Source organism: Colias philodice, chromosome 27 (genome assembly GCF_061535455.1).
Source record: "Colias philodice isolate Cphi_HAF_F1 chromosome 27, ilColPhil1 Martin Lab GWU primary, whole genome shotgun sequence".
Classification (NCBI taxonomy): Eukaryota; Metazoa; Arthropoda; class Insecta; order Lepidoptera; family Pieridae; genus Colias; species Colias philodice.
Window position 1 is genome coordinate 6,081,553 of NC_143112.1, and position 13,193 is coordinate 6,094,745.

The 13,193-nt window shown below is 32.8% G+C and overlaps 1 protein-coding gene across 1 annotated transcript in view; it reads right to left on the minus strand.

Moving 5' to 3' along the window:
- Positions 1-3,249: 3,249 nt before the first annotated feature.
- sns (nephrin adhesion molecule sticks and stones) overlaps positions 3,250-13,193 on the minus strand; it is a 207,634-nt gene continuing 197,690 nt past the window's right edge. The window contains exons 25-29 of the mRNA XM_089711862.1: positions 11,446-11,599; positions 10,719-10,837; positions 9,985-10,105; positions 9,326-9,423; positions 3,250-6,424 (exon numbers count right to left, since the gene is read on the minus strand). Coding sequence (XP_089567988.1) covers positions 6,170-6,424; positions 9,326-9,423; positions 9,985-10,105; positions 10,719-10,837; positions 11,446-11,599 — 747 coding nt within the window. The 3' untranslated portion in view covers positions 3,250-6,169. The remainder of the gene's footprint in view (positions 6,425-9,325; positions 9,424-9,984; positions 10,106-10,718; positions 10,838-11,445; positions 11,600-13,193) is intronic.

Here is a 13,193-nt window from a genome sequence, read left to right on the forward strand (position 1 = left end):
TAGAAAAATTATTATTGGTGCGGATACGAATCCATTTTACACAATCAATTCATAAAAATAGGTACATATTTTCACGGTAGCCATTTTTATTATAACATAAAATGATAAAAAACGTATACAGTAATGTTTGAAAGAGCCCCAGACGAGGCACGGACGGGGCGTTGAAATGTGTAAGGCCCGTCCCCGGAACGGCATGAATCATGCTATACCTATAATCACTTATAAATAAAATCGCTTCGCTTTCAGCACATAACTTGTACCACACTAACCTATGGATATCTGCATTTGACGTTAGATCCGTATTTAGCATATTTAGGTCTAGATTCAGATTTTGGACTTGAATATTAATTCGACTTGCTCAATGCGATTTGCGGTACTTGGCAAATAAGCTGAGAACTGCTGAATTGGTTTTGATGGGATTCAATAGTCAGCGAAAGTTTGGTGTTTTATGAAATTTTCGGTTCGGCTTTCTCATGTTTTTATAGATTAAGTAGATATTAATATAGAGTATTTGCAAGTAAACTATGTATAAAATTTTCAGTCATTCTTATGTAGATAGCCACCACTTCAAAACTATGTTCTAATTCCCTTGCCTTTGATATTTTATACATGTTTTTTTTTATATTATTGCGTTTTAACAATAGTTAAGTTCATCAGCCCTATGTTATCAATTGAAGTGCATTTCTAGTTACCTGGTAGAGATCGCTACCTAGCGATAAGGCTGCCTGTGGCTATTATTTTAGTGTTCAGTTTTTTGTTTATTTTTTGTACTTATTATATAAAGACTTTCCTTCATTAATTCATTCAAACTTGGAGATAAAGACGACTTTTTACATTATTTTCCTTAAATTTCAATATCATTGCACCACACCAAAAATACAATTCAGTTGTGGACATTTATACGAGAATCCATACATTAAAGATGGGACGGTCGGGTGGGATTCAAAAAATTCGCGTCCCATTTGAAGTTTGATAAACAAAACTATGTTTGCTTTGTCTGTTGGTGCTTTGTGATGTGTTCTGTGCTTAGGCGGGGAGAGACGAGCGGTTAAACGCTTGAAAAACGATGTAAAATGTTTTTAATAGGTTATAATTGTGTAAAGTACTAGAAATACGTCAATTGGTAGGACATATTTTTTTTAAATAAACGATATATGATTTGATATCTTTTGGGTAGGTATAACAGATAGGTACGGTGGCTATTGTAATGATGTAATTGCAAAATGCAAAAATTAAAAATCTGCTAAAATTAAAAATAAAATATGATTTATATGAACATGACTTATATTTCAAATTATATTATTAAGCCTACAGCAGAAATGATACGTATACGTATGTATGTCCATAAATTCTTCGAAGTTAATTTTATTAATTTATATGTGTCTTATTTGCAAATTTGTTTGAAAATCAGTTTCATCAAAATAGGTATGCTAAGAAGATATTACAACCTAAAAAATGTGAAATCTACGACTTGTTCAAAATATTAATTACTATAGACTACAATATCAAACTCGATTATTCACATTCTAGAAAGTCGCGGTTCTTTCGCTCGTGTATAACCGCCCTAAGTTTTATTAAAACCCATTTTATACTCCCTCAGAAATGATTTCTTTAAAATATTTCGTGTGTGCAACCTATATAATTATGCAAATGTCCCATTTAGCATACGTCTTGTAAGACGTACATTCATTACTTAGTACTTAATGCATTTAACTTATTAAGTAAATGGTATGTTTTTAACTTATTCATCGTATTACCTGCTTTTAATTCTGGGGCTGCTTCGTTGGTTGAAGTGTGTTGTAATGTAGACTAGCTGTGCCCTGTGGTTTCACTCGCGTCACATCCCTTATTTCATCCCTATATAAAAAGCTTTCTAAAGAAGCATATGTTTGACTCTATTTTCAGTTTAAATTTCATAAAAATCGGTTTTTACCCGTGATTTCGTAGTAGACAGACAGACCTTTGCTTTTAAGATTTACCTAAGTATGAATATTGAATATGTAGTTTATATTTATTTGTAGTATCACTAGTAGGCTTACTTGGTACCCAGAAGTACTACAGAATGAAAGAGGGTGAATACACCACACTAGTTAAAGTCCGTACCTACATCTTAGTGATTTTATGTCTCTTTCGAGAACTATTTCTGTACTAGGTAGTAGGTACAAATTGGTCAAGCCGTTTTTGAGAAATTAAATGTTTTTTAACAATTATTCATTCAATTCAATATTAATTCTATTCTCTATAAATTTATGTATTTAAACAATCTAAGTGCCATATCACACTAGCGGATTGCGAGCGGTTTCAAAGCGGAGCGGGTGCGCAACGAATACGTTGCGGGCGCGCAACGAACACGCCGCGGTTGCGCAGCGAATTCGTTGCGGACGCGTCATTTTGTATACTCTCGCACAAAAGCCAGCCCTTCCGCCTTGCCTAACTTCCATTCAATATTTCCATCGTTTCTGTAGCACTCAATTTTTTAACCGTACTGTGGAAATGCACTTACTTAACAGTTAACTAAAGATGTAATAACAACTGGAGTTGTTAAAAAAAGGTGCTATAAAATTTAATTACTAGGACTTTTAGAATGTACCATACATTCCAAAAGTATGTAACGACTGACCAGTATAATCTCTCCCATAGCAACGTATGTTATAAAGAGATTTTGTGAACCTAATTATGAGCAAAGTGATAGTGAGTTGCTGGTTGCTTGATAAAATTTTCTATTCACTGCTATTTATCTAATAATAAGATAGCCCTGTTTTAGTTAAGGAGCTTTAACATTTATTTCACTAATGAACTTTCTTAATGAGCAATTAAGTTATCTGATTGCATTTCGACCAAGATTTAATAGATAAAACAATACCCTAAACATTAACATGTTATGAAACTCGTAAAAAATAATGATCTCATAATTATTATACTATCACAAGTTATAAGTAACAACCAGCACGGATTCCATTTTGTTAATGAGTGTACATGACTGCGACGTAAACGTTGCGCATCTGCCACGCGTCCGCAACGAATTCGCTGCGCAACCGCAACGTATTCGTTGCGCACCCGCTCCGCTTTGAAACCGCTCGCAATCCGCTAGTGTGATATGTCACTAAGCCAACCGGTCAGTCAATTATTTAGGTATATGTTGTATTTATGTTTTATTTATAACCAGATTAGCCCTGATAGTTCAGATTTTCAGCGATTATTTACGAAACTGTAACAAATTAATGGTAAAAGGGATAATTAAAAGAAATGTTTAACATATATGTTTTAATCAAATTTATGCTGATTACACATGAGCTTTACGTAATATCAAAGTCACATTTGGAATTACCGTACAATTTACAACCTTATTCCCTTAAATGTGAGTATATTTTACAATGAGCATGAGTCCAATTGATTTTATTAACGTTCTCAATCAAAAACTTAACAACCAAAAAGGTTATACGTTAATAAAACCAACATTTACAATACAATTCAAAATTCATTTATTCAAACAATAAATGTAATTAATTCATTTACATTTAAAAATAAATTAATTCATTTACAACTAAAGTCGCTTGAAAAACATTTAATTACTACTGAAATTACGTATTTATTGAATTATTTAACACTGACTACCTAATTTATTTTAGAAATATTGACAGTATGCTTTGAACATTCGATAATTTTAAGGGGCACTAATGAATCTTGATGTTTTTTTGCAATTAGTCTTACTTTTTACATTTATTAAAAATATACTCATATATTCTATTTATCCATTGTACATTGAAAATCTTTATGAAATAATAATAATGTGTAGGTACGTGTGTGTATTTATGCGTAAAGGTATGTGTAATAAATAAAATAACGAGAAATAAAATTATATTATGAGAAAATAAATTTCGAAAACATTCAATTTCAAAATAAAGCTTCACATTTTATGTTATATACTCAATATTTAAAATAAAAATTTTGCCTAATTCAAGAATAGAATTTCAAGAATAATATAATATTCTCGCCATAATTTAACTAAAGCTTGATAATACATATAATAATTTAGAAATTCATAATTCTAAATTATTATATTATTAAGCTTAATATCGAGTTATGTTTCACATGACGACATCGTACTTTTTATTAAATTGTTGTAGAAATAGATTTTAATGTACAACAAAATACAAAATTATATAATATGACTACAATACAAAACTCACATTCTTGAAAGTCGTGGCGTTACTTTCGCTCGTTTATAAGCGTCCTACGTTTTATTAAAACCCATTCTATACCGCCTCAAAATGATTTCTTTGTGTTTTAAATGAACATAAGAAAAACATCCAGATTCACTAGTGCTCCTACACTTAGCCTAAATGACAAGCTCTTGAATTGAAAAACACTCATCTTACTTACATACTTGATGTATGCAACAAAATATAATGAAATTACCCTATTAATTTAAAAGTATCAAAATTTAAGACGAGGAAGAATTTTTCTAGGATTAAATAATTGAACAAAAATTTTGGGCGTTAATTGTTCTAATTCAGTTTTTAATAACTTTAATAACTACGGAGATAGTTTAAATCATCATCATTAATTAATGTCTCGAATGACGTCAAAAAATAAGTCAATCATAAGATTACATTGCGTCATCATTCCCCTCTACCATTGGCTGAAATAGACTCAAATTATCTCCATAGTTCATTTTAACGTACTAGACTTATAATCTAAAGAAATTTTCGTTTCAATTAGTATAGATTTGGCAATACCTTAAGTTATTTTATTCTCAAAATGGCGTAAAATTATAAGGCACGGTTGAGTACTTGACTAAATTTTTATTTTAATTTATATAGAAGGACGTATAACATAGCTACGATGTCTACCTAAAAGTAAGGTTGGCAAAAATATATGAGGATCAACAAACTTTGGCACTTTATCTTTAAATGTACCTATAAGTAAATGAAGTTACATTTATTCAAATAGTCAATGAATTACTTGATATGTCCACAATTGCATACAAAGGAAAGGAAAAAGAAAAACAAAAAATAAAACAAAACAAAAATACAATTAGCTCATTTTTATTTAAATTCGAAAATGTAACATTCCATTGAATGTTCCAAAACATTTTTTGTAAATATATTCGTATTTCGTCGTTGGATGGACTTTCGAAATTTTCAAAATGATTCACAAATTGTTACATTATTGTTCTCAGTTCATCTGCAATAATTTTACATTAAAATAAACGTAATTGAAATAAAAATAAAGAATTAAGTAGCTTAATAACTTAAAAATAAAATTAATAAAAAGAACTTTGGTATCTGTATTAAAACCGATTAATTTTGTATTTAAAAAAGCTATTATAGAGAAATAAAAATTACAATTATATAATCTATTTACAAATAATTGTAAGCGGAGTATAAATTAAAATATTTAATTAAAAACTTATTATTATTGTCAGTTCGCGCTTGAGTATATATTTATTTACAATGAGATTGTAGAAAGACAACTGGCTGTATACAATATACAAATGTGAAGATCTCGCAGTAAATGCAACACATTTCAAAAGAAATAGTTTTTATTCATTTATTAATCATTTACGCCATTCATTCATTAAAACTAAGATTTTCATTTAACAATAAATGCAATTCACATGAACATTCATTTTCATTCAAACATTAACTTTGGGATTAATTCAAAATTTTCCCATAAATTTTGTAAAATAGAATCAAAATCATTAACAATAATCACTATTCTAAAAATCAAAGAGATCCGTCAAGGGAATCATTATAATCGGCAAACGATTAAAAATTACGTACTAAAAAATAATTACAATAACAATCAATCAATCACCAATCAATTTGACATTGATTGTTTATCAATCGCTAATGTCTTTTGGACGTCCTAATGTACAATATTGATAAGTCAGTCAAACAAGGTTTGATAAAAATCAAACGGTTAACTTTCATTCCTATCTAAATACCATGGACACATAATTTGGAGTTCGATCATTGGTATCACAATAATGAATTAATATCTATCTAAAATTTTAACTAGTCCGTGATGTATTTACACTGCACTCGTAATTGAACAATCACTTTACAATCCTGAACAGTCACTTTACAATCTTACACTTTACAATCCCGGAACAATCACTTTACAATCCACGAACAATCGTTTATCAATCAATCACGTTTGACACTTACACTACATGTGTTTCACTTCGCTGGTTATACGATTCATCGATAGTGACGTTTTGTTTTTTGTCCTTTTTGATAGTCCCGTACTGAGGGACATCTGATGTTAGGTTTTGAACAGTTAGGATTTGGTTTGAGCTATTCTGTGGCGTGCTGGAAGACACCGGGCTGCCATATTGGTTGCCGTATTTATGCCGCGATGGGTCTTTTAGTATCGATTGCGGTTGTTTCACGGTTGGTGTGTGATTCATCGGTTGGTGCTGGAACAAAAACATGAGGTTAGAACTGGTTGGTTATTTAATACTAATTTATGTAGCGTTTGTAAGTTTTTATAGACATATATATAACTAAATTAATTTGATGTGATCAGCCTTCTGTGTCCTGCCAGACCGAGACATTTTTTTGCTTCGTCTCCACCGGGAATCGAACCCAGGACCCCTCGGTTCTACGCTCCCGCGTCAACCACTATACCAAGGAGGCGGTCGGTATACCCGATAATCGATAATGTATAATTTTAATAGAATTTTTTCCCGAAATAAGGGATGGTTCTCAATGTATTGCGTAACTACTACATATAGATTATAGGTACATATTTTGTAAAAATAAACAATTATCTCGAATCGTTAAAACTACTCTGCTAAAACGGCTAAAACGGAAACGTTCAAGTCATTTCGTGACTCAAAGAGTAGTTCGTCTAGACTCGTAATTCAGTAATAAAGCACAGAATTACTAAATATTTTTCAACAGAGAGAACTGTCAAAATCACGAAATTTAACTGTGTAAAAAGGAAGTTTTTTGCATAGCACTTTACATAATTTAGACCGCTATTGCGTTGTGCATTTTTTAATTCCTTTTATTATTCTCTTTATACATAACATATTTATGTAAATGAATGAGGAATGAACTAAAACCTGAATAAATCCTAGAAATGCTAGTTTTTGTATTTGTGCCACATTTTTTGTAATACATAATTTCGTGCCAGCTTGCCGTATGCTCTATTTTTTATTGATAGTAAAATGTTCAAATGAAAAAGCTTTTTTAGTCAATATGGTGTAACGGAAGGCTTTTAAGTAATTTCTCAATATAGATAAATATAAATACATAAATATAAATATTTCAGGTAAATTTCCACACACGGCACGATCTGATCCCATACTAAGCTTTCGCTTGTGTTATGGAAATCAGATGGCTGATAAACATACATACATAATTTTAAATAAATACTTATATAGATATGTAACACCCAGACACAGAGCAAACATCTATGTTCATCACACAAATATTTGCCCCGGGTGGGAATCGAACCCACGACCTCTGGCTTGGAAGGCAGGGCCACTACCAACCAAGCCAACCGGTCAGTCAGATATAATTTGAGATAGAGAGATAGAGTTTTAGAGATATAGTTTGTATGTATGTGCTGTTTTCACTCCAACACAGCTGAATATCATAGAGATTATGTGATAGGAATAATCTTGAAGGATCGAATTCAATTTTAGAATTATAGAACTTCAATATACAATAAAATTTATATATCTTTATATTTCCTATATTCGTCTAATTAATTCAGGACTTGGGCCCCTTTAGTATAGGAACAAGTTTATTCAGAAAAAAAACATCAAAATCGGTTCACCCAGTCGAAAGTACTGAGGTTGGTAATAAACTAAAAAAAAATATAGGAGTTGAATTGAAGCCTGCTCTTTTTTGAAGTCGTTTGACAAAATAATCTTTGTATTTCTAGTAGACATCGAACCAACAACTTTCTGCAAAATTTACTAACCCATAATACTGCTATATTGAACAAATAGCGATACTACGTGAATAAATCCATTTAATCTATGAGATTGCCTGTGGATAAATTCATAGATATCAAAGAACACAAAGGTCTAAACAAATTATTAATATTGCATGTTCAAACACACGGACAGGACAATCCTATTTCATATTTATAAGTGTTTAAGTTCCTTTGACTTTTACACTATACGATACGATGTCGGATGCAGATATCTTAATTTAATAATTGTCTACTAGATTTCCGTCCGCGGCTTCACACGAAATATCAAAGAAAAACCCGAATAGTTAACGTTCCTGTGGGATTTCCGGGATAAAAAGTAGCTTATGTCTTATTCTCGGTATTCAGCTACCTACATACCAAATTGCATTGTTATCGGTTCTGTAAAATTTGCGTGAAAGAATATCAAAGCATACATCTATCCATCCTCACCTTTCACAAGTCAAATATGAGTAGGATTTTCATTTATATACACAGTTAATATTAAATTAAATCTAAATAAAAATAAGACTAACCATGATAAAACATTTATTTCTTCACTACATAGTTTAAATCAAAGTGGCTATCTCTGTCCCTATGTATGCTCAAATCTTTTAAACTACGCAACGGATTTTGATGCGGATTTTAATAGATAGGGTGATTCAAGAGGAAGATTTTAGTTCATAATTTATTAGGTTTTATACAACGCGTTCGAAGCCGCGGGCGGAAAGCTAGTACTTAATACATTTAATCCACATCCGATATCGTTACGATATATCGTCCCTTCTAAACAAGTTCTAAAAATACGTAGACCGGAGTCTTTGTGAAATCGTATAAAATAACATGTATTGGAAAATGAATTCCTTGAACGTCACAATTAGTTGGTTCTCTTGGCTTCGGGGAATAAAGGGAAATGTTTTAATGCTGGATTTATTTTATAAAGCCATTTTATTTTATTAAAGTGCTTGTACAATTAGTTTTTCTGAGATGTCTTGTAAGAATTACGTATTGATTTAGAATCGATTCTATGTTTCTCGATGGAAGGGGGGGGGGGTATAAAAATTTATCGATTAAGTTGTAATTAGGTACTTGTTACTTTTCTTTTAAACTAAAGTAAAGCTTTAAAATTTGTATTCATTCTGATATTATGTATCGAACAATTATTAGTGTTGATTAAAAAGTAATATTTCTAATAATTTTTTACCTCACACTTCTGAAACTCCAATCAAATACAATAATATGTCAAATTTCAAATACAAGATGGCGGACAACACAAAACGTTATTTTTAAATTATAATTCATTAAATCATTAATTTTACTTACAATTTGTTACAATTAGACGAAGATTTAACTATAAAAAATATAAGAAAACAAAGAAAAAATACCAAATTACCTGTGCACAGTTCCCGGGATGTAGTACAGTGACGTCAGGGGGCGGGACCGCTAGCTTGTCGAAGCGACGCCGTAATGTACCGCCTAGTGATTGACGATCTGTATGGGAAATAATAATTATTATGTATTGTATTCAGAAAAACAAGGAATATAAATAAAATTCACAATAGCAAGTAAGGAGTTTCTTGCCGGTTCTTCTCCATAGATACTGCTTTCCGAATCGGTGGTAAATGTTTAAAATAAGTTATGACAAAAGTGCTTTTATAAGAAGTCTCATTGAATAAATGTTTGAGTTTGAGTTTGAATATAAATCCAATAAGTCCATAAAATATCAAAATGAAACGGTATAGATTATATTCTAACGAAAATAAATGCGGTAAATTGTAAGCCAATGGTAAGGATTGCAATTCTAATCTAATCTGAATGAATATATGTAATATGAATTCTGATTTGAAAAATTCTTTCGGTGTTAAATAGCCCATTTATCGAGGAAGGCTATAGGCTATATATCATCACGCTAAGACCAACAGGAGCGGAGCAAAGCGGGTAAAACCGCGGAGCACAGCTAGTGTACAATAAATATTTTTTCCTTTCTTTCAATGTTTTTCCAAAATAGAAGAGGTCTAGTAAATAAATACATTAAAATAATATAAAACTTACCGTCCATACAGCCCATAGGGCTAGGTAAGTGTGAAGGCGAGACCCCGTTGAGGTGCGGCTTGTTTAGTGGTTGTGCGCTGTACTGTTGGGGCGGGGTCGGGGTTCGACCCGATTGTTGTTGCTAGATATATTCATATAGATTAATAACAATAAACTCCATATATTTTCTATATAATATGTATTTATTAAATATTATATTTATCGTCGCCTAGTACCCACAACACAAGCCTTAATTGAGCTTACTGTGGGACTAGGTCGATTTGTGTAATAATGTCCTATAATATTTATTTATTTATTTAATTATATGTGTTATGTTATAAGACGGAAAAAGGTCTCAACTAAAAATAATTTAAAATTCAAATTTTAAATAAATACAAAAAAATCGACAAAAGCGGTGGTTCAATACCGTCGCTTCGCGAGCAAATCTTACTGATGTTAAAACTGTATACATATTACCTGTTGTAATAATTTAACTGCATAGGTAAATGTTGTAATTTAAGTTAAAACTTTTAGGTACATGTTCAATTCATATAAAACAGGGTCTATCCGCTGTATCAAATTCTACAAATTATAAATTAAAAGTTAAAACCTTCCTCCAGAACCACACGGTGTAGTAGTTTTTGGGTACATTTTGAATTTATGGGTACATATTGTAACTTATTCAAAACTTCATGGGTACATCTAGTAACTTAAACTACATAACTACGAATTGTAATTTAATTTGAAGTACATACCTGTTGTAAATATTCGCCAATCAGCGGTGGATATGACAGATATCTATCAGACGACATGTTATAGTACGATCCGTCGAGCGGGGGCATGGGGCTTGGTGCCGGGATGTAGTTCTGTTTGCCTGGGGACAAAGATTTTATAAGTATTCAATAGTACTTATGGGAATGATTATTCAAAAAAGTAACTGGTTTCAAAATTATGTAAAAATAATCACTTGTTTAGTTAGGATTTTTTTAATTATTTGTTAAATAGGTTAAAAAGAAGAAAATAATAATGGGGTGAGTAAGATGCGTGAATAATAGGATTTCATTGAAATTTAAACTTTGTTTATCGAAAAACGTGAATTTGACGGTAACAATTACAAAAGAAGTCGGTATCGGTAAACGCTGACGAGCGCGCTAAGTGTTAAAAGAATCTATACCTATTATAACTATACTTTACTTATAATATTATAAATCTGAAGACTTTGTTTGTATGTTTGAACGCGTTAATCGCAGGAACTACTGTTCCTATTATAAATTCTTCTGGTTTTAGATAGCCCATTTATCTAGGAAGGCTATATAACATCCCGATTAAACTAACAGGATCGGAGCAATGCACGTAAAACCGCGGGGTCCAGATAGTTTTAAATAAAAGTTAGCACGTCATGGGCAATAATATCATTATTTATATCAAAGAAATAATAAGAGTAACATAACAAGAGATAAAAGAAGAGTCTATAACACTTACCAGCACTCCGTCCCAGTGTGCTATGTCCACTAGAATCCCTGTTCCGGTGCGGGTGGGGAAGGGTCCGCGCGTGCTCGCCCTCGTACACCGCGTAGTTCGGTGGGGGGTAGTCCAGGGGAGGGGGGATTAGTTGCTCGTCCAGGAGATATTCCGTCTGGAGGGGAAACAATCGAAATTTTTATTTAATAAATGTATAAAACATAAAAGAGTGAAAGAGAAATACTTAATGAAGTCAGTCTCGCATAAGACGTGCACCGTTGTACACGTTAACTAGGCCTTATAAAAAATTAATTATAACAAATACAGTTCATTAAAAGTTTTTGTGTGGGCTTTTATTTCACCAAAACCAGCGCCTATTCACAATAAAGGTAGATTTATAAACATATTAAATTTACGAAAGAAATTAAAAAGAAACAATCCATATTAACACATATATTGATAAAAGTCGAGGAGGTATTCCGTCTGTTACGAGGTTAGTTGGTTTTTAAAGATAACAATGATGAAAATAACGGCGTAGGGATGTGACGACCCCATCGCCCACGGTTGGAATATCTATTAGACAATAGATATTCCACCCGTGCAATCAGTCAACCCGCAGGACACCTTGTGGCGGGGTGTCGGGGAGTAGCGACCCCGCGGGAACCGAGTGCTCCCGGGGGAGGCCCCTGTCTTCATCTCCGGCTTGCCTTAACCGGCCGGCCAGAGTGGAGTCGCGAGAGCTTTTAGCTCGAAGGGTGGATGCGAATCGTAAGTGGCGAGTGGGCACGTGATGCTGGACCCTCAGGGAGCGCGTGATCGTCGTTTAAAGTCCAGGGACGCCTCTCCACCCTTAGCTGCTCACGACATGTTGCCCTCTTGTTGCTAAGTTACAGCGACTTTTTAGAGGGCCCATCTGTGAGAGGGCGAGTCACCGTCTGCCAATATATTTTTACAAACTTTGTTGTAGAAAGGCAGACGCCATAGTTCCTATAGACCCAGTAACCTGTCCACATAGCACCCCTTTCCATAGTCCAGTTATTTATTTCCATTTTTCTGTAATAGTCCTACATCGGCCGCGGACTGCCCAGGGCTGTATCTCTATATAGTGCAGTCATGGGCAGGCTGCGGCTGATGTCCCATAACACATTAAAACTCTCAAAAGGGCCTCTGCGTGTTGGATCCGTGTCCCCACGTAAGCCTTCCAAAAGACCGGGTACCGTCCTTCTGGTGGTACCCGAGTAGTAAGTGATGAAAATAATGATATTATGATAAACATCATTGTATGAGCTTGATATTGATTTTTTTCAAATTTAACAAAAAACTAGCCACGCCCCGCGGTTTCACCCGCGTGACTCCGCTCCTGTTGGTCTTAGCGTGATGATATATAGCCTATAGCCATCCTCGATGAATGAGCTATCTAACAACGAAAGAATTTTTCAAATCGGACCAGTAGTTCCTGAGAATAGACCAGTAGTTCCTGAAAATAATTTAAACACAGTCTAACTTTAAACCAGGGATCTGTCACTTTAATAGTTGTCTATGTGAAATAAGACAAAACCAGATTAAAGAGAACCCGTGTTTAAAGATAAACCCTATTGCCCATTTATATGTTTGCCTTTTTCATTATAATTAACTACCTAAAAATCTTACTTGATAGAAGAATTCGATTACGACGCAAAATTCGAAAGCATTTGATGCTATAAAACAAAATATCATACTTTAAAATCATCAACGCAAGTTTAAAATCGTTATGTTCAATGAAATAGATT